General features: G+C 39.0%; 1 protein-coding gene across 2 annotated transcripts in view; it reads right to left on the bottom strand.

Moving 5' to 3' along the window:
• LOC112934119 (S-adenosyl-L-methionine-dependent tRNA 4-demethylwyosine synthase TYW1) overlaps window positions 1–22,223 on the bottom strand; it is a 201,860-nt gene that overhangs the window by 3,764 nt on the left and 175,873 nt on the right. For both annotated transcript variants that reach the window (XM_026017508.2, XM_072752780.1), the window contains exon 15: window positions 20,919–21,086. In XM_026017508.2, the coding sequence (XP_025873293.1) occupies window positions 20,919–21,086 (168 nt within the window). The remainder of the gene's footprint in view (window positions 1–20,918; window positions 21,087–22,223) is intronic.

The following is a 22,223-nucleotide window of genomic DNA, read 5'->3' as shown; positions in this document are numbered from 1 at the left end:
AGACTTAAAATCTTTTTCCACCACAACTTAAAATAAGAAACATATTTTCTTAGTCTAGTACACACAAACATGCACACATCCTCTGGAAACACAACTTTCACAAAACTATAGGCAATGATCTCATAAAAAAAAAAAAAAAAGTCACCTGCTGCAGGCTGCTAGGTTCCCTAATCCCTAATGCAGTTAGATCTGGTCTCCTCTGACTACAGAATCCTAACTCCGGCTTAAAATAGAGGAAGTCAGTTGCACAAATATGAGAAGGGTAAGCTAACATCTGACAACTGACAACTCTGATTGCCAACATCTAAGAAAATAAACTAGAAGCCCAAGCAGATGTAACACATGACAGGTGTATTAGCTATGTGGGCTACCATAACAAAATACCACAGACTGGATGGCTTAAACGGTGGATGTTAACTTTCCTACAGTTCTGGAGACTAGAAGTCAAAGAAGAAGCTTCCAGTAGATGGCCACCTTCTCACTCTGGCTTCAAGGTTCCTTTCTCAGTGTGTGTGGAGGTATCTCATCTTACAAGGACACCAATCCTATCACATCAGGGCCTCATTTTATGACCTTCACTTAACCTTAATTATTTCCTTAGAGGCCTTGTCTCAAATGCTAGGTCTTCAACATGTGAATTCTGAAGGGACATAAACATTCAGTCTAGACCAGTGGGTTACTCTTAAATTAACACTAAGCCATCAGACTCCTAAGACAAAAATGAACCTGAGCATGCCCCCTCAAGACAATCTGAGAATACTAAATAATAACTCAAAGTCAAACTGTTCATGCAAAAAGGCAGAAGTTAAAAGGGCAAAATCTGATATGACTGGCAGAAAAATACTGCTGAAAGACACAGATACATAAACAGAAGAACAAAAGCCCAAATCACAAAATTTGAGGTTACCCTAGTTCAAGAATTCCTCAGATCCAACAGTAAGGAAAGAGGGAAATCTCTGCAGAATTACAAAGAGACTCAAAAGGTCACAGACGATCTCAAAAACACACTACAAGTGCAATAAGGTATAGCCCTAGCTAAATAAAGCCAGGCTGCTAAAGATCTGTGGCCTTGTTGGGTAGATAAGCCAGTGTTCCGGTTGTCCAGAACTACAGCATGAAGGGTCTTATTCTCATCATTTTCTCTTTTTCACAGAGGAAAAATTTCGTTGAAAAGAATAATGACAAATAAATTCTTTATTATTTTGATGTTTAAAAAGATTTTATTAAAGACAGCAGATTAAACACATGCATGTACTTTTGCTTCTGGATATCCCACTAAAGCGACACTAAAGGCATACCTAAAAGATCTATTACCTATGAAAGCAAAGAGATCAGGAGAAAACACCATCAAAGTTTTAGAAGATGGAAAGATGAAAGATGAGCAATAACGGGCTTAGCAGACCCAAGAGAACTGCATCTTAAGCTAGCAAATAGAAAAATCCAAGATTCAGGGCACCTGGGTACCTCAGTGGTTGAGCATCTGCCTTCGGCTCAGGTCATGATCCCGGAGTCCTGGGATCGAGTCCCACATCAGGCTCACGGCAGGGAGCCTGCTTCTCCCTCTGCCTAAGTCTTTGCCTCTCTCTGTGTGTCTCTCATGAATAAATAAAATATTTTTTTAAAAAAACAATAGAAACATTCAAGATTTGACCCAATTTTTGCCTCAGAATTCCCCAAAGGCCCAGACACTTCTGGAAGTGGGAGTAGAAGCACCAACTCCCCACACCACAGAAAAAACAAAAACAAACAAACAAACAAACAAAAAGCAAAGATAGATTTATATTCTATGTATAATGGTTAGAATCCCAAGTTCCCTCCACATCCTGTACATAAACACAGCTGAGCAGCTGTCCAATCTACCCAGCCCCCGCCCCAGTAGAAGACAGGAGGTTTATTCTCATAAGACAATAGAGAGAAAAATCCATGGATTATGGGGGTAGCAAGTAGAGCTGAGAACAGGGCTATCATACCAAAAATGAGAGTTCAGGACAGCCCTATTCCCTGCCCGTTTCCTGATCGCTGATGGTCATGCAGCCTGGGGAAAAACAGGAGACCTTCTGGCCGGTCCAAGAGTACTGAATGAAAAGTAGTTTGAGTTTTCCTAAGGAAATGATTCTGCTAGATTTCTTTAAGATAAAATTAAGCCCAGTCCACTCACTTAGGGACCTTCAATATATTTTTTAGTCTCCCATTTAGATATGAGCAACTAGTGACCATCTAAAGAAAACTTCTAATAAGAGAACTAAAAATAAACCAAAGGAAAAGAGTAACAGAGTAAACAAAGCATAGGCAAGGAGAAAACAGCAAACAAAACAAAACAAAAACCCAAACAACTAAACTAAAACAACTATCAGAAAAATGAGATAATCTGAATCCATAAAAAAATTTTACCCTATAAAAAGAAGACACTCAAGGAATGAAAAGAATCTTAGGTTTTAAAACTATAGGAATAAGACGAAAGATTCACAGTTAAGAAAAAAAAACTTAAGAGAATTTCCTAGAATGTAGAGTAAAAATGATAGAAAACAGGAGAGAGGGTACTGAAAAAATAAAAATAAAAAACTAAAGGATTAGATCAAGAGACCCAATTTTATTAAAGTAAGACTAGTTTTTGAAAGAAAGGAGAAAAAAACAGAAATGAGGAAATCCTCAATGCAATAATTTGGGAAAAATTTCATGAAGTGAAATATTAAGCATGTTATTTAGAGATGTAATGACAAATACCAGTTACATAAAGCTGAAAGTGGTTGTTGCTTGAGGAAGAAAAGCAGGTATGTTTGAGGAAAATATAAGGAATTGCTGATTTTTATAATAAACTTTCACTTTTTAAACTATCTAGGTAGAATTCTGATAAAACTAAAAAACAAAATTTAAAATAGTAATGACCAATCTCTCAAAGCAAGGGAAGAGCATATTATTAACAACCCAAGCCAACAAACAGGGTGGAGGAAAGATTTGCATGACAATGGCAGTGACCAATATTTATGAAGCATCCTATTATGCACTAGGCATTATGTTTGGTTCTCTGGCTTGTCTAATCCACTTAAACAAAACTCATGTGGTTGGATTCTCATCTTTAAAACAAGGGCAAAAGTCCAAAAAAAGCTAAGTAACAAATATGACAAAGGTCCTATCCTCTTGTAAATGGGAGAGCCAAGATTCAAATTTGTGGGTGTTCAAGAGCCTGTGGTCATTACACTATCACACACTGTTAGCTGTTAAACCAGAAAAATGACAGAACTAATAAGAACCATGGTGTGTTTCAAGTATCTTGGAGTGCAAAAAGATTTTTTCACCCCTGAATTTATTTAAGTATGATATTTCCAAGGTAATTACCTTTGTTTAACTGATCTAAAAGTCACCGAAAATAATTTGTATGCTCCTAATTCTCAGTGTCCTTCAACCTTCCTCAGCATAAAGTCTAAACAATGAGCACATGGAGGAGAAGAATGCTGTCTATTAATTATTTCTCTACCACAGCACAACAGAGACTGTTCCAAAGCAAATGCAAGGGGAACAAAAGGTTTATATGCAGACCTCTAAAGTCAGCCTGCTCTGCTTTTGATTGGTTCTGTTTTGCTTATACAGCTTTCATCCTGTCTGGCAAAATAATAATTAAAAAAATAAAACTGCCACAGTGAGAAATATTCCTCCCATGATCTTAACAGGTTCCTAATAGTTTAGGCAGTATAGGTGAGCACTGCTTTTTTTTTGTAGATGAATAACTGACTTCCTATTAGTTTCAACACTATCTTCCATATAGACAAGTCTATATCCACAGCTACTTCAAACTCAAAATGTCACAAACAAAAATTCTTACCATTCAGCCTATCAATCTCATGCCTCAACTATGCTGGGCTAAAGTTATTCCAGCTTTTTTTTCTTTAAAGATTCTTATTTATTTATTCATGAGACACAGAGAGAGGCAGAGACACAGGCAGATGGAGAAGCAGGCTCCTCAGAGGGAGCCCGATGCGGGACTCGATTCCAGGACCCCGGGGTCACACCGTGAGCCAAAGGTAGACGCTCAATTGCTGAGCCACCCAGGCATCCCAAGTTATTCCAGCTTTTAAATTATAAATGCTATGTAGCTACTGGAAAAGTTCTAATCATTCAAAGGCATCGTATTTTTATACACCCAAGAATTAAAAAATGAGGAAATCCTGCATATGAGTTAAAAAGAGCAGATTAAGAGCTATTTATTAAAGTCACCATTGGAGATACTTTGTGGAAATATTCCTCCACGTGATACGGTAGTATTTTCTTTATTGAAAAGTCAAATTATCAGCACCTTTAGTCTTGGAAGACCCTTTATTAAAAGCCTGTTATAGGGGATCCCTGGGTGGCGCAGCGGTTTGGCGCCTGCCTTTGGCCCAGGGCGCGATCCTGGAGACCCGGGATCGAGTCCCACGTCGGGCTCCCGGTGCATGAGCCTGCTTCTCCCTCTGCCTGTGTCTCTGCCTCTCTCTCTCTCTCTCTGTGACTATCATAAATAAATAATAATAAAAAAAAAAAAGCCTGTTATAGGCAAGGCACTATCCTAGTTGCTTCATATTTGTCACTTTATTTAGCCATCACAATAACCCTGTAAAACAGAGTATCATTATTTTTTAGACAAGAAAAATGAGAAATGGTGAATCTGGGATTTGAAAACAGATAGATAACTACAAAGTTGTCCCCCAAGACCACCCTAACTTCTGTCATCAATTGTCAATTGTAAATTTAGGGGTTCCCAAGACCACTTTCAGCTTGACAATTCACTAAAAAGACCCACAGAATTCACTGAGCACTGTTATGCATAGTATGGCTTATTACAGCAGAAGGACACAGATTAAAATCAGCCAAGGGAAGACCCACATGGGACTGACTCTAGGAGAGGTTCCATGCATGAAGTTTCCAGCCGTCCTCTTTCACTGGAGTAGTGGTCAGAGCTAATCTCACCAAGAAGAGGCATGGAGTGCTGCCAATGTAGGAAGCTCACCTGAGCCTTGATGTCTAGGCTTGTTTTTTTGCTTTTGTTTTTTAAAGGGAAGTGTGAAGGGACAGAGCAGGAGAGAGAGAGAATCTTAAGCAGGCTCCACACCCAGAGTGGAGCCCTACACAGGGTTCGATCTCATAACCCTGAAATCATGACCTGAGCCAAAATCAAGAATCGGACACTTAACTGACTAAGCCACCCAGGCACCCCAATGTCCAGAGTTGTAACAGGGACTTGGTCACCTAGACATAGTTAATTGTGGAGTGGCTGACTTTAGTTTCCAGCTCCTCTGAAGGTCAAGTACCTACCCCAAATCACATGCTTAGTGTAACAATCAAGTGTGACCCAAGGCCCCCAGATAAACAAAGACACTCTTCACAGGCAGGACATTCCAAGAGCTTGGAAATCACCTCCTAGAAGCTGAGGGCAAAGATCAGCCCTTTCTTTGGGTAAAATTACAGCCAGAACTCAAAGTCCACATACAATGGACAACATAGAATAATACAAAAATAAAGAAGAACACTAACCAAAAAAAAAAAAAAAAAGGACTCATACATTTCATTTGAATTTTCACACTCTTAAGAAGTTATGATCTTAGTGTCAGTTATTTCCTAAGTTTGGTCCACCAAACATACAGTAACACTGACAAACCAACCATCCACTGGTCAGAGGATTGAGGAGGGACTGCCAGCCTTCTCATAATGCAGAAGTACATGTGAACTGGGAAGAAGTAGAGAAAATCCCAGGGCAGTTTGGAACACAAAAAAACGAGTGATGTGGTAGTACTGGAGTCTCCTAGATTTATGGATTTTGCTCCTAACTACAGCTGCATTGTTTGTTCTTTGGGTAAGAGGAGGCAAAGATCACACAGACTTCAAAATGCACCTGACTGCCTGCAACAGTGGAGCACTGAGCAGAGCACCGAGCACAGTTGTTTCCTTCTTCCGAGGAACCACTTTGAGAAGCAAAACTACAACAACGTAACTAAATCTAGATATATCCAAGTGCAATTAAAAAGTTTTTAAATCTGGAAATTCAATTTCTGGAATTTCAATCTTCATCTACAATTTTGTTGGCATAAAGTCCTCTCAGCAATGTCACCAAAATGTCAATTTTCTCTGACATTTTTCTGAAAGTAATTACTGAGAGCAATCAGTCCTCTGATAAGCACAACTTCTACATGTATCACAGAAGGTAAAATATTCTGTCAGTAGTTTTTGTTAGGAGAACACTGCACAAGACCTAAATGGCGTCACACAATTCCCTTTCTACTCCAAGAAAGGAGGGCTTGGGGAAGTGATAGCTCTTCCTTCCCTCCTTTTACAGATTGCAAATTTGTATGTCCAAGAGGGAGGCATCTTTGAGCAACACTGAATTATGTATAAGGCCTCAAAGGTGGCAAAAATTTTCTCAGAGTTGACCCTGAAGGAGATCCATGAGATTGCTTCTTGGTGAGCTGGGTGGGGATCTGCACTGTTCTCAATGGACATCTACCTCTATTTCCCTATCTTGTCTGACTGCTCTGTAGCACTTGCGAGACAATATAGTGTCATCATGTCATTTGTATTTTGAAACACCTGGGACTGAATCTAATTGTGCTTATGCTCTATTAGCCTATGGGAAAAAAATATTTATGACTCACAGGATTTTTGTAAGAATCAAATGAATTAATCCATGAATAGCATTATCAAAATGAACTTAACAAATGTTATTGGCTATTGAGTTTATCAGGAGACACCAAACTAAGGAATAACACCAGACAGCTCATCAATGATGAAAGATTCTAGAAGACTATGCTGGAAGACAACAGAATAATACCTGCAGAATGATAGGAGGAAACACTTTGATGTAGAATTACCTACTCTGATAAATGATTATTCAAGAAAGTGAAATAAAGACATTCAAGGGGGGAAAAAGACTAAGTTTACTACGCTAGTGAGAAGGAAATTGCATCCGGCATACTGAACCGGGATGTAAGAAGCAAAGGGGAACCAAGACAGTGGGATTTATATGAATCCATCAAAACACGCATTAATTGCATAGAAGAGTACTAGGAAGTTCTTGTATTGTGCTGAAGGAGGACAGCAACGGTGGTTAAACTTTATAGAGTTAAACTATAAGTACAAATTTCAAAATAGAGGAGTACAAGATTCTGAGAAGATAATGGAGTAGAAAGAAGCATCAGGCATCCTTCTTCCCACCTAGGCAGCACCCAGCAGGCTCAGTTGGTAGAGGCTGATCTTGATCTCAGGGTTGTGAGTTTGAGCCCCACATTGGGTGTAGAGATTACTTAAAATCTTTAAACATAAAAAAAGGAATCCTTCTCCAACCCAGACAAAAGTTATACTGGCAGAATCAGTCTGATGTAACTATTTTGGAACTCTGGAATCTAGTGAAGGCTTGTAACTTTCAAGGAAAGGTTTGGACCATCAAGTGCAGTTGATTTCAGTCCATTTCATGCTGGATGGCAGTAGCTACCCACCTCCCATGGCCCATCCCCACTGCAGGCAACTGTGAACTGTTCTTGGGACAGCCTGCATGCAGCCTGTGGGAGATAAGGTAGGCAATAGATTATCAAAATATATAAAGCAGATATTGGCTGAGTTGAAGGAAGAAATAGATAGCTCTACAATAAGAATTGGGAGAGTTCACTAGCCCATTCTCAATAATAGATAAAACAGCCAGACAGAAGTACGGGAACAAAGGACTTGGAAAACATAGTAAATCAGCCAGAACTAATGGAACATTCTGTCGAAAAACAAAAAATACATATTCTCAAGTTTTCATGGGACATTTTCCAGGAGAGATCATATGTTAGGCCACAAAAAATCTAAATAGAGTTTAAGAGAGACATCATATAAAGCATCTTCTCTAACCATAATGAGATACAGTTAAACATCAGTAACAGAAAGAAAACTAGAAAATGCACAAATCTGTGATGCTTAAACGATACTCTTTTTTTTTTAATTTTTTTTTAAATTTTTATTTATTTATGATAGGCACACAGTGAGAGAGAGAGAGAGGCAGAGACACAGGCAGAGGGAGAAGCAGGCTCCATGCACCGGGAGCCTGATGTGGGATTCGATCCCGGGTCTCCAGGATCGCGCCCTGGGCCAAAGGCAGGCGCTAAACCGCTGCGCCACCCAGGGATCCCTAAACGATACACTCTTAAACAACCAGTGGATCAAAGAAGAAATCATAAGGGAAATTAGCAAATATTTAAGAGACTAAGTGAAAAGGAAAAGATAACATACCAAAACTTACGGGACATAGCAAAAGCAGTACTAAAAGGGAAATTTATAGCTATAAATGTTTACTTTAAAAAAGGAGTAATATCTCAAATACCTAACTTTACAACCTAATGAATGAGAAAAAAAGAAGAAACTAAACCAAAAGCTGGCAGAAGGATAGAAATACTGGTTAGTGCAGAGATGAAATAAAGAATAGGAAAATGGGGGGGCGGGGGGCGGGAAGCACTGAAACCAAAAGCTGGTTCTTCAAAGAGATCAACAAAATTAACAAAACTCTGGCCTAAGAAAGAAAGAGAAAAGACTCAAATTACTAAAATCAGAAATGAAAGTAGGGACATTACTACTGATTCTATAGAAATAAAAAGGATTAGGAAAGATTATTATGAATGTATACCAAAAACTGGATAATCTATATGGAATGGACAAATTCTTAGAAACATGAAACCGACCAAGACTAAATCACAAAGATACAGAAAACATAAACAGACCAATAATTAGTAAGGAGATCTAATCAGTAACCAAAAATCTCCCAATAAAAAAAAAGCCCTGGACTTGATGGCTTCACTGTTGCATTCTATTAAACTTTTTTTTTTTTTTACAGATTTTATTTATTTATTCATAAGAGACACAGAGAAAGAGACAGAGACATAGGCAGAGGGAGAAGCAAGCTCTCTACAGGGAGGCCAATGCGGGACTCAATCCCAGGACCACAGGATCATGCTCTGAGCTAGACAGACGCTCAACCACTGTGCCAACCAGGGTCCCCTCTATTAAACTTTAAAATAAGAACTAATACCAATCTTTCCCAAACTTTTCCAAAAACTGAAGAGGAGGGAATACTTTCTTACTCAGCCTTATGAAGCTTACCTACTAAAGCCAAAGATACTACCAAAAGAGAGAGAGAGAGAGAGAGAGAGATGCCAATTATCCCTTATGAACGCTGATGCAAAAATCCTCAACAATATATATCAAAGTAAATTCAGAAGCATATTAAAAGGATTATACACCAAACCAAGTGAGACTTACTATTGGAATGCAAAGATAGTTCAACATAGGAAAATCAATGAAGTACATCACATTAACAGAATGAAAGGGGAAAAAAACATGTGGTTATCTCAACTGATGCAGAAAAAGCATGACAAATTTTAACATCCTTTGATCATAAAAATACTCAACAAACTAGGAATAGAAAGAAAATATCTTGACATAATAAAAGCGATATCTAAAAACCCACTATAAACATCATACTCAATGGTGAAAGACTGAAAAAGCTTTTCCTCTTAGATCAGTTAACAAGACAAAGATGCTTACTTAATCACTTCTATTTATCATACTACTGGAAGGTCTAGCCAGAGCAATTAGGCAAGAAAAAGAAGTAAGAGGCATCCAAATAAGGAAGGAAGAAGTAAAATTATCTGTTTGCAGATGATATGATCTTATATCTAGATGTGTCTTTTCTTGAGAATTTGGCACTTGATACTGAACCAAGTGGTAGATGTTTGAGTTAAGTTGGGGCTACTGCAGTCATACCAGGTGATATGAAAAATGAAGAGGCAAAAGAAGCCAAGAGAAAAGAAAGGAAGGAAAAAGAAAGGAGCTGGTCAGAAAGGCTGAGAGGTGGATACAAACAGTGGCTTGACAACATTCTATTTCAGACAGGTTCACTGGTGAATTCTACCAAATATTTCAGAAAAAACACCAATTCTCACTATCTATTCCAGGAAACAGAAGCGAAGAAAACACTTCTTAACTTAGTCTATGAGAGCAGCATTGCCCTAATACCAAAACAAGATTAAGACATTATAAAGAAAGGAAAATTCAAAACAGTAACTGTCATGAACATATATGTAAAAATCAATGAAATATTAGCAATTCAAATCCAACAATGTATTAAAAAACTAAACACCATGACCAAATGGAATTTATTCCAGGTACAGCAAGGCCGGTTCAACATTTGAAAATCAATTAATGTAACACATCACATCAATAGGCTAAAGAAGAAAAATATGATCATATCAATAATTGCATAAAAAGTATGTAACAAAAATCCAGGGATCTCTGGGTGGCTCGGCAGTTTAGTGCCTGCCTTTGGCCCAGGGTGTGATCCTGGAGTCCCAAGATCGAGTCCCACATAGGGCTCCCTGCATGGAGCCTGCTTCTCCCTCTGCCTGTGTCTTTGCCTCTCTCTCTCTCTGTCTTTCATGAATAAATAAATAAAATCTTTAAAAAAAATCCAAACTGATTTATGACTTAAAACTCTCAGCAAAAATAAATAAATAAATAAAACTCTCATCAAACTAGAAATAGAGGGAAATGTCCTCAACCTGATACACGTCTACCAAAACTACAGTAAACTTCCTACTTAATGGTGATAAACCAAACACTTTCTAACTAAAATCAGAATCAAAGCAAGAAGGTCCCCTTTTACCATTTCTTTTTTTTTTAATATTTTATTTATTTATTCATAAAAGAAAGAGAGAGAGAGAGAGAGAGAGAGAGGCAGAGACACAGGCAGAGGGAGAAGCAGGCTCTATGCAGGGAGCCTGACATGGGACTCGATCCCCGGTCTCCAGGATCAGGCCCTGGGCTGAAGGTAGCACTAAGCCACTGAGCCACCTGGGCTGCCCAAGATTGCATAGTATTGACAAAAGAATAGACATATAGATCAGTGAAACAATACAAAGGCCAGATACACCCACACAAATATAGTCTACTGATCTTTGAAAACAGATCACAGACAATTTCATGGAGGAAGAATAGTCTTTCCAACAAATGTACTTCAAAAGCTTGATATCCACATGCAACAAATAAACAACCCCAAAAAACAAAAACCCAAACAAACAAACAAAAAATCTCGATATAAATCTTACAGCTTTCAAAAAATATCTTAGACCTAAACATGTACTATAAAACTATAAAACTTCTTGAAGATAACATAGGATGAAACCTAAGTGACCCTGAGTTTGGAAACCTAGCATCACCCATGAAAGAAAAAGTTGATAAGCCAGATTTTATTAAAATTAAAAATGTTTGCTCTGAGAAAGGTTACAGTTAAGAGAATGGAGAGTCAAATTACAGGCTGGAAGAAAATATTTGCAAAATACATCTGATAAATGGCATGTATCCAAAGTATGTAAAGAATTCCTAAAACTTAACAATAAGAAAATAACAAATCTAATTTAAAAATGAGCAAAAGATCAGGACACCTCGCTGAAGAAAATGTACAGATGGCAAATAAGCATACGAAAAGATGTTCACTCTTTTCATGACATTATGTACTTTTCAAAACCTATACAACTTTATAGTACAAATACTATAGAAGTATGAAAATTTTTTAAAAAATCATTTAAGAGGTCAGGAGATCCTAGGAAGAGGAGCAGACTGTATGTGAGAATCTAACTATATTACAAATGTATGCAATAACTTCACTGAAGGAAAGGAAGAGGAAAAGGTGCTGACCTAAGTAATTCTGGAAATGAGTGTTATCTCTAAGATTAAAAACAAAAGGAACTACATACAAGCACTGTATTCTAGGGTTTAAAGTTCTAATCCTGCTATCCATGTATATTGGAACTGAACAATTAAGTAAATAGATAACTGATATTAGGCGCTAGGTTTCTCACTGTTGGAGAGGAAATTCACAAATAAGCAAAAGGGAAGACTAGAGTGAGTCATGTTGGCAATGGATTAGAGTCTGAGACATTAGTATGTTTAGCTTAATATAGACACAAACAGATACATGTAGAAATATTTACAGCCTATGTGTATATACAAGGCTAGAATATTAACACAATTTATTTGCTCTGTAACTCCTTTTTAGAGGGCTTAAAGGAAACAACATCCTGGGGCACCTGGGTGGCTCAGTGGTTGAGCGTCTGCCTTCAGTTCAGGTCATGATCCTGGGGTCCTGGGATCGAGTCCCGCATCAGGCTCCCCAAAGGGAGCCTGCTTCTCCTCTGCCTCTGTCTCTGCCTCTGTCGCTCATGAATAAATAAAAATTAAAAAGAAAAGAAAAAGACACAACATCCTAGTAGCAACAAGCACACCTTCACCCAGATCTTGGTTTCTTAACACCATCTTACAAAAAAAGGAACCAGGCTCCTGAAGGAAATGACAGATTCTAAGACTGGAGCAGGAAATATCCAGGAGGAGCCGAGAGCATCTTGTAGAGCCAGAAAGTAAGAAAGTGCTTAAAAACAAAAACAGATAAACCCCTGAACACTGATGGGAGTAAGCTAAAGAAGCCCAAGAGCCAACTACAAGAGATCCCAGTAGTCAGAGCCAGAATAATTTGAGCAAGAAAAGAAATAAAGTAGAATTGGATTATAACCCAAAGTATAAAATAAATACAAGTCCATGCTGTTATAAAAAATGAGGGCGCCTGGGTGGCTTAGTTGGTTAAGTATCTGTCTTCAGCTCAGGTCATTATCTCAGGGTCCTGGGATTGGGAGTCCTGCACGGGGCTCCTTGCTCAAAAGGGAGTCTGATTCTACATCTCTCTCTGCCCCTCCGCCCTGCTGATGTGTGCTCTCTCTCTCTCTCTAATAAAACCTTTTTTAAAAACTAAAAAATGATTGAATAAAGTAATAAATGTGAAGAGATACACCTATTTATGTAGATATCTCACCCTCAAGGACGTAGAACATAATTCTCACTCCTTACATATGGGCTGCATATAGTGATGTCTTTCCAAAGAGTAAAGGTGCAGAAAGGGCAAGGGAAGAGTAATTCTACAGTGAAGAAACCTGACAAACACTATGTCAGCTTGCTGACCAAGGTCAACATCACTAGTTTTAACTCAGGTTGGCAGTATGCATTCCTGATTCAATATGATGAAAATGGCACTTTTTCTCTGTGGTCTTCCTCCTAAAAACCCACAACCCAAGTCTTATGAAAAAAACACTGGACAAACTTCCTATAAAATACCTCATGAGTACTCCTCAAAGCTGTCAAAATTATCAAAAACAAGGAAAGTCAGAAAATGCCATAGCCAAGAGGAGCCTAAAGAGATGTGAACATTAAATATAATGTGTTCTTCTGGATGGAATCCCAGAAGAGAAAAAGGACATTAGGCAAAACCTAAGGAAATCTAAACTATGGCCTTTAGCTAATAATGCAGCAATATTGGTTCATTAATTGTAACACATGTACTATACCAATGTAAGGTGTCAGTAACAGCAAATCTAGGGCATAGAGGAACTCTCTGTACTAACCTTCTCAATTTTTCCATAAACCACAAACTGTATGTACTAAGACATAAAATATCTTTTTTTTTTAAGATAAGGAATTAAGTTTTAAAACACTGCTTTGTGGATTCTGCAAGCCATACCTACAACCTACTACTTGGTTGGCACTGGCAGTGATCCACTCTTAATAGAATTATCACCAATACACAGAGAAAAAGGACTTCACTGTTTCTAAAGTAAAATTATCAAAGTATATTGTACTCATCATGGTCTTATTAGTTTGCAGACTGACAGGTCCAAGGTTCCATTTGAGCTGCTAATGGAAAGCACAGCAGCAGAAGGGTGACTGTATTCTGCCCTTCCTTCCACAGCACACAGACAACTCTCCTCGTGTAGACAGTCTCCTGTGGGTAACTGTACTTAACTCTTTGTCCCTCTAGCACAACCTTGGAACTAAAATATGCTGACTTACTTAAGGCTGTTTTATCCTTCCTTTGTTCAAAGTCAAAGAAAGTCACTGAACCTTCTATCCACTAAAGAAACTCCTTCTTATCAGGAACAGAAACTCCTTTATCTAGAGTCTACACATCACTCTAAATAACAAAACTGTTGTGAAAAAAAAATCGTTCATTAAAAAAATACCCCAATAACAATTAAGAGTGCTTTGCATGTGATAAAACCTATGGCAATAACAAGATCACTGTACTGCAAATGACCACAGGGTATTCTGGGTACGGAGGACAATACAGATTATAATGGATTCTCCAGAGGCTGTTTCATGTTGTGAAAAATCTTACAAATTTAAGGCAGAATCTGTAAAGGTCATCTAAATGTAAATATTCAACCAATGCCTGAAATTTCTCTAGAATTTTTTTTTCTTTTAAAAAATTCACCTTACATTTTGGGCTACATGGTATCCTAGATCAGAGAATTTAAAATTTTTGAAGTCGATAATGAAATGTCACAATGGAGGGTTTTTCAGTGCTGTACTTTATGGCAATGAGGCAATGTTTGTATTTCTGCTAGCCAACTTTACTAGAATCAGAGAAGTCCAGTACAGTAGATAGGAGAGACTTCTAAAAAGCATGGATCAGCATCAGATTCCTGCTGCAGAAAAAGAGAGAGGAAATAGTGAACAGGAAAACAACTGGATTTAACAATGAGCAGCTCACTAAACAATGAAGTTGTTAAACAGTCAATGCCCACTCTTATTTATGAACTGATTTTTTTTTAATGGATTCTTCTAGTCTTTAGGTTTTGTTTGGTCTTTTTCTGTTTCTTTGTTTGGTTTTTGGCTATATCTCTGTTTTTAGTACCCTTAAAAAGACATCCATCTGTAAACTGTTGGCCTACTTATTAAATTAAATGGGATCCGATAGGCTCTGATTAGGATCAGGCAAGGATGTTTCCATGTAAGTTTCAGGAAAATCTTTCCAGTAACACTGCAGGGACAGTCTTGTAACCATCCTGGGTGACACTTCTAACATAAATAAAATCAGTTTACATGGAAATAATCTACTAAATAATCTACTAAATAATCTACTAATAAACAGTGTGCCAAGTTGGACTGGCATTACTGTTCCCTGTAGAGATACTAAACCAAAAACTATACATGTCAAAACTGTGGTCACAGACTTCTCGGTCCTGGACAAGATGGAGGATACGCACTCCTCCTATTTCTCCTACCATATAGCTAATATTCCTGGATGTTACATATAAAACAAACAGAAGAAGACTTTAAAGAGTGGGTATAAGAAGGTAGACTGCTAGGGATCTTGGGACCTGAGGAGCAACAATAATGGTACATTTCCTGGGTTTTATTTTTGGCTTTTATATCCTACACTGGGTGCTGGGCCCAGGAGCCTCATTGAAGCCTGCAATCCAGAAACACCAATAAGCACAAACAACCCCCCCCAAAACAAAAACAAAAACAAAAAAACCAAAACCAACTAACTAAACAAACAAGAAACCTTAAAGCCCTATGAAAAATCTGATTTTCTTAGCCAAAGGACTAGGAAAAGGGTAGCCTAGCTAGCAAGACAGAAAACTTTAGAAAGGTGGAGTGGAGGATCCTACCATGTCAATCCCCCTCTGTGGTCTCAGGAGAGACCCTGCTAGGAGTGTTGACCTCTACCTGGCCATAGCAGGGTGCTCTCCCCACCCACACTAGAGTCGGGACAGAAGAAGCTTAGCAGAGAGCCAAGATTCTCACCACTGCCTAGGGGCAATGAGGCCCCCCACATCCATCCCACACTGTCACTGGAAGAGCAAGAAGATGGTCCTCCCTTCCCAGTCAGAGTGGTATCAGAGGATGCTGAAGGGAGAGCCTGAATTTCTCCATCTACTTGGGAGTGATGAGGTGACACCACTCCACAACTCACCTAGGATGAAAGAGAGTAGCCTGCATTTAATATCTGACCAAGTCAACTGTGGAAGGAGCCTCGGTGTCCATCGAAAGATGAATGGATAAAGAAGATGTGCTTTATGTATACAATGGAATATTACTCAGCCATTAGAAACGACAAATACCCACCATTTGCTTCGACGTGGATGGAACTGGAGGGTATTATGCTGAGTGAAATAAGTCAATCGGAGAAGGACAAACATTATATGGTCTCATTCATTTGGGGAATATAAAAAGTAGTGAAAGGGAATAAAGGGGAAAGGAGAAAAAATGAGTGGGAAATATCAGAAAGGGAGACAGAACATGAAAGACTCCTAACTCTGGGAAACAAACGGGGGGGGGGGGGGGGGCGGTGACTGGGTGACGGGCACTGAGGGGGGCACTTGATAGGATGAGCACTGGGTGTTATTCTATATGTTGGCAAATTGAACACCAATAAAAAATAAATTTATATAAAAAAAATATCTGACCAAGTCTATCACTCTCCTGTCTCCCTTCATACCCTTTGCTTCAGACCCTCATCACTTTACCCTCAGACTGTTGGACTATTACACCAGTTTTTAACTGGCCTCTCTGTCTTACAGCCTTGCAATTCATCCCCTATAATGTTGCTAGAGAAATTTTCCTGAAACTCACATCTGACTGTGTCACTCCCCTACTTAAACTCTCCAGTGCCTGCCCATGCTATACAGAAAAATGCACAATTAGGATGCCATTCCGCACCATCAATGCTTTTGCCCCTGACCAATCATTCCCTTTCCTTTCCCTTCAACCCTCTTTCTGACCTCTGGACACACCAAACTACTTGTCATTCTCCCAACAGGCTCGGCCTCTGCACTTCTCCAAGGACTTTTCCTTGTACTGTTTTCTGCTTAAATGTCCTTCCTAACTGGGCTGTCATTGGACATCCAATCAAACAGCAACTCCTCTATGAAGCCTCTCCTGACAGTACCATATAGGCCCAAGTACACCCCCCTTTGGGCTCTATTCTATTCTCCCATCATTGCTTTGATAAAACTTTGGGGCATTTATTTGTTTTGATAGTTGTCTTTTTTTCTGTTAGATACTCCTGAAGGCAGGGACTATTTTTACATCAGATAATGAGGGTTAATCTCAGACTCTCTCCTCATGCTGGCTTGTAGCTTGTAGTCATATCTATTATTGCATTTATCACACTGAATTTCAGTTATTTTGCCCCTTCTGAGAACTCCCTGTGCATATGGGCAGAACCAAAAAAGCAGCCAGAAGGGTGAAAACGGTAGATTATCTGAAAAGGAGCAACAAACCAATAGCTGACCTTTTATCAATGGAATTGAAAAGACAAGAGAATAGCTTTATTATGTTGAAAGGCAACAAATGTTAACTTCAAATTTTATCCCCAGCCAAAATACATTTCCAGACAAACAAGAACAGAATTTCCCATCAGCGGACTCCCATTAAAGTAAATTTTGAAAAGTGTTTTCTGAGCAGAAGGAAAACAACTCTATATGGAGGGTCAAAAATGCAGAAAGGAACAGAGAGCAAAATAGTGTTAAAGATGCAGGTAAATCTAAATGAATCCTGACTACCTAAGGCAGTTAGTAACATTCTCATTACATATTTATAATTAATGTACACAACAGTAACAGCATGTGAGTTGGGAAAGGGAAATGGAGGTGGATAAGGTGTTCTCAGGTCCTTGCATTGCAGTTAGATCATAAAAATATTCTTTAATATGAGACTTTGATTAGTCAAGGATGCATACAGCCATTCTTATCCTAGTGCAACCACTAAATGAAAAGAGTACATAATTCCCAATCTAATTAAAGGAAAAGTAAGACCTATTGTGGCTGAGAAAATAAAGAAAGTGCAGAAAGAGGGAATCCCTGGGTGGCTCAGTGGTTTAGCGCCTGCCTTCGGCCTAGGGCGTGATCCTGGAGTCCCGGGATCGAGTCCCACTTCGGCCTCCCTGCAGGGAGCCTGCTTCTCCCTCTGCCTGTGTCTCTGCCTCTCTTTCTCTGTGTCTTTCATGAATAAATAAATAAAATCTTAAAAAAAAAAAAAAAAAAAGAAAGTGCAGAAAGAGAGGAAAGAGCACTTTAAGAAGAAGCTAGAGAGGCAGACAGACTAATCATGTTGGGCCCTGGGGTCACATTAGGATTTTGATTTTTATGTTAAAAGCAATGAGAGATCACTGAAGCATCTGAGCAGCAGAGATCTATATTCCAGAAAGATTTCTTTGGCTATGATGTAAGGAACAGTCTCTGGAGGAAGAGAGAACTTTACTGCCTGGTCGGGATTATTTTCAGAGTACTGCCTCTGTCTTCAATTTTTTTTAAAGGCACTACCTTACCTCAGGTAACAGTGAATGAGAAACTAGAAAATGAAATTCGAGTTTTTTGGCTTTAATTTTTAAGATTTGCTTTGTAAGTTAATTAGCTTTGTAGCTATTTAATTAACATTTCAAATACCAGGTGGCCTCTTTCTTTGTTCCTTGGTGTCCCAGAACACATTCTTCTGTCTAAATATTTGAGTCTGGCAGACCATAGGTCAGCTACATACAATCTCACTGCAACCAAAGCACAAGAGCCTTTTAACCTGGTGTTTGTTGAAACTAAAGGATGTGAAATTTTAATTGAGTGACTCTCGTATTATTAAATGTCGCTAACTTGAGAAGCTGTTCAGGAAGTCATTTAAGGTTTTTGGGGAGGATAAAAGGTTCTTTCATGCTCAAATTAAGCATGACTTCACTTGTATAAAAAGAAGAGGTACTCTATTCTTGACCTTTATTAACTTTTTGGTATTAATTTATCTTTTTTAAAAAAAGATTTATTGATTGATTGATTGATTGATTGATTTATGAGAGACACCGAGAAAGAGTAGAGACATAGGCAGAGAGAGAAGCAGGCTCCATGCAAGGAGTCCGATGTGGGACTTTATCCTGGAACTCCAGGATCATGCTCTGAGCCGAAGGCAGACGCTTAACAGCTGAACCACCCAGGTGTCCCTTAATTTATCTTTACTGTGATATAATTCACATGGCATAAAATTCAGCCTTTTAAAGTGTACAATTCAGTGACTTTTGGTAGTCACAAAGATGGGCAACCAACACCACTCTATAATTCTACAATATTTTCATCACCCCCAACAGAAATTCTGTACCTGTTAGTGGTCACTTCCCAGCCTGTTCTTCCCATAGTCTCTGGCCACCAATAACCTATTCTGTCTCTACAGATTTATCTGGTTTGGACATTTCATGCAAATAGAATCATACAATATGTGCCCTTTTATACATTTTTTAAAAGCATTTGTTAATGGAGAACTTGAACAGAAAACCAGTAGAGTAGTCTAACAAACCTCTGTGCCATCATCTAGTCTCAATGATGGTCATCCTATCTGATGTGAAATGCTGGGGGCCAGGAACCAATGCAAGAGAGAATTCTTCAGGTGTTTTCAGTGCAAAAAGCATGATTTTATTAAAGCACAGTGATGGGACCTGTGGGCAGAAAGAGCTGCACTGGGAGTTGCGAGGAGTGACTGGTTATACACTTTCAAGCTGGGAGGGGGTTAGGGAGAGCGGAAGTCTCTAAGGAACTTGGAAGCAAGGTTTCCAGGACCTTGAGGGGCTAGGTGCTGTTAGGATAAGGTCATTTGCTACTGTCTGGTAAAACCCTAGTCATGTGACTCTTCAGATATATACTAGGGGGCCGGCCATATGTTTGGAGGATGATTGCTAACATATCTTTGTGGGGGCTGCAGGAGTGGGCAAAGAAAAAGGAAGATTCCAAAGGGATTTTCGATGTTAAAAAAGACTTACAGGATCCTGGAGGTCAGGCTAATGTCAAGCTAAGGGTACTTTTGCCTCTAGCAAAGTACTCACACTGAGGCAGCTGAGCTCCTGAAGCCTGTCCCAAAATACTTGTCAATGGGCTCTAAGTTGTAAGGAAGTTTAGGTTTTTTTCTATATTTCTTTTGCCTTTGTTCTCCACATTACTACCCACACACCCATGTAATTTCACCTCATGTTATTTTTTTTAAACATTTTATTTATTTATTCATGAGAGACGCAGAGAAAGAGAGAGAGGCAGAGACGTGGGCAGAGGGAGAAGCAGGAGCCAGCCATGCAGGGGGCCTGACGTGGGACTCGATCCTGGGGCTCCAGGATCAGGCCCTGGGCTGAAGGTGGTGCTAAACTGCTGAGCCACCTGGGCTGCCTCTCACCTCACATTATTTTGAATCAAATCCCAGATACCACATTATTTCTGTGTAAAGGCTTCAGTAAGGACATATTGTGGTAGCTATGCTAACACACACTGGCCTTCTGATTAGCAGTTTTTTCTTTTTATTTTAAAGGCCTACCTCTACCAAGAACTAATTTTTCTTTTGCCAGACATTCTTTACGTAAGAAATTCACTAGATTTAGGTACTTGTTCTAATAAAAGTGCTAAAAGGGAAAGATAGAAATCAAAACTCCAGAAAAATTTCTCCAAATGCTGAGATTCAAAGTGATCTATAATTTGATAAATACCTCAGAGTTTCTTCTGAAAATCATATGGCGGTTGTTTACTATTTCAGCTTTCTCTTGTCATTCTGAGAAAGGACTAGAGGCTATGACAAAGGAGTTTTTTGCTTTCATTTTTGAGCATGCACCAGTTATACACCAGATATCACTTCAAGTAGCTAGGTGAAGTCTAAGAACAAAACAACATCACACAGCAAAGAATTTATGAGCCCATTGGACAGAACTGAGGGCTTTCTTCTGTTGTTTTTTTTTTTTTAAATAAAGATTGATATATTTATTTGAGAGAGAAGCTCATGCATGCACATGTGTGAGAGCAGGTGGTAGGAATTGAGGGAAAGAGAATTTCAGGCTAACTCCCTACTGAGCCCACAGCCCTATGCGGGGCTGGATCTCAGGATCCTGAGACCATGACCTGAGCAGAAATCAGAGACAGACACTTAACCAACTGAGCCACCCAGATGCCCCTTGAGGGCTTTCTTAAATCTGTTTCAGGAAAGGTAGCAAACAAGCAGATACCGACTATAATAAAGGTAGGGGAAACTAAAAAGAAGGAGAAGAAAGGAGTAGAAAGAAGAACGCATAGTTGAGCTCTTCTTACCCGTTTGTGAGCTATCAGGAGACAGTTGGAATGTTCATGTTCACAAGCAATTTCATAATCGGGGATCAGAACCACGAACTCACGGACAAAATGTATCACCTCCTCATGCCAGGGCACGTTGGCCATGGTGAGACTGCTTGCTGAACTTTCTCCACAGTAGGTGACACCCTGGGGAAGCATTACCAACAGTTAGAGATAATTACAGACCTATTTAAATGTCATGGGGCAAGAGTTTCAGAGCCAGAAAGGCTTCTAGAGATAATTCAGCCCACCCCACCCCACCAAATCCAATACAATCCAATGCAAAAGTGAGGAAGTAATAGTGAATTAGAGATGATAAAGTCTGTTTAGGAGCTCACACACAAACAGGTAGGAGCTCAATGCCCTCCCCACCCTGGGACTGCAGGTGCTTGGGTACCCTGCTTCATGCACTCACAATCTATGCTGTCTGGGCACAGCAATGTATCTGAACCAATAATGTATCTTTTAATTCTGATTCTTTTGTGCACTATATAATAGGTTAATTCTCAAGGAATTATAATCTCCTAGACCAATAATGGAGGCATAACACCCACAAAAATTCAGTGAACAATTTACTCCCTGGGAAAAGAAGATGAGCTCCCATTTTCTAGTACAGTTTAGGTTTGATAAGGTTCAAAAAGATTCATTGTAAAGGGCCAGCTAGGGATCCCTTTGAAATTATTCTTTAAGAAGATCACTTTGTAATACATTTTGTAAATGGATACATATAAACATAGATTTGTGGCAAATAGGAAATACATTTGTGGCTATACATACAACTCTTTCACACACTTACACGTACGTGCATGTCTTACCTCTACAGAAATTCCTGACCTGTGCAAAGGTGGTAATTTGGCTTCTAAGGCTTTTGAACTCTGACAGCTCAAGTTTATAAGACCCCAAAGTTTCATAATTAAGATCTATTTAGTAAATTACATAATGATAAACGTTCTATTAATAAGGGGTATTTTAACTTTGTAGACTCTCAATACTCCAGGATCGGGCAGCCCGGGTGGCTCAGTGGTTTAGCGCTGCTTTAGCCTGGGGCGTGATCCTGGAGTCCCGGGATCGAGTCCTGCATTGGGCTCCCTGCATGGAGCTTGCTTCTCCCTCTGCCTGTGTCTCTGCCTCTCTCTCTCTCTGTGTCTCATGAATGAATAAGTAAATAAAATATTTTAAATACATACATACATACTCCAGGATCAAACTTTCTTGACAAGTGTTTTGAATATTCTAGATATGCTGCTACTAAGGAGGGAATAACTGAAATAAAAAGACATCCAC

The sequence above is a fragment of the Vulpes vulpes genome, chromosome 3 (genome assembly GCF_048418805.1).
Source record: "Vulpes vulpes isolate BD-2025 chromosome 3, VulVul3, whole genome shotgun sequence".
In the NCBI taxonomy this organism is placed as follows: domain Eukaryota; kingdom Metazoa; phylum Chordata; class Mammalia; order Carnivora; family Canidae; genus Vulpes; species Vulpes vulpes.
Note: the sequence above shows the minus strand (reverse complement) of the source record. Positions and strands in the feature narration are given on the sequence as shown.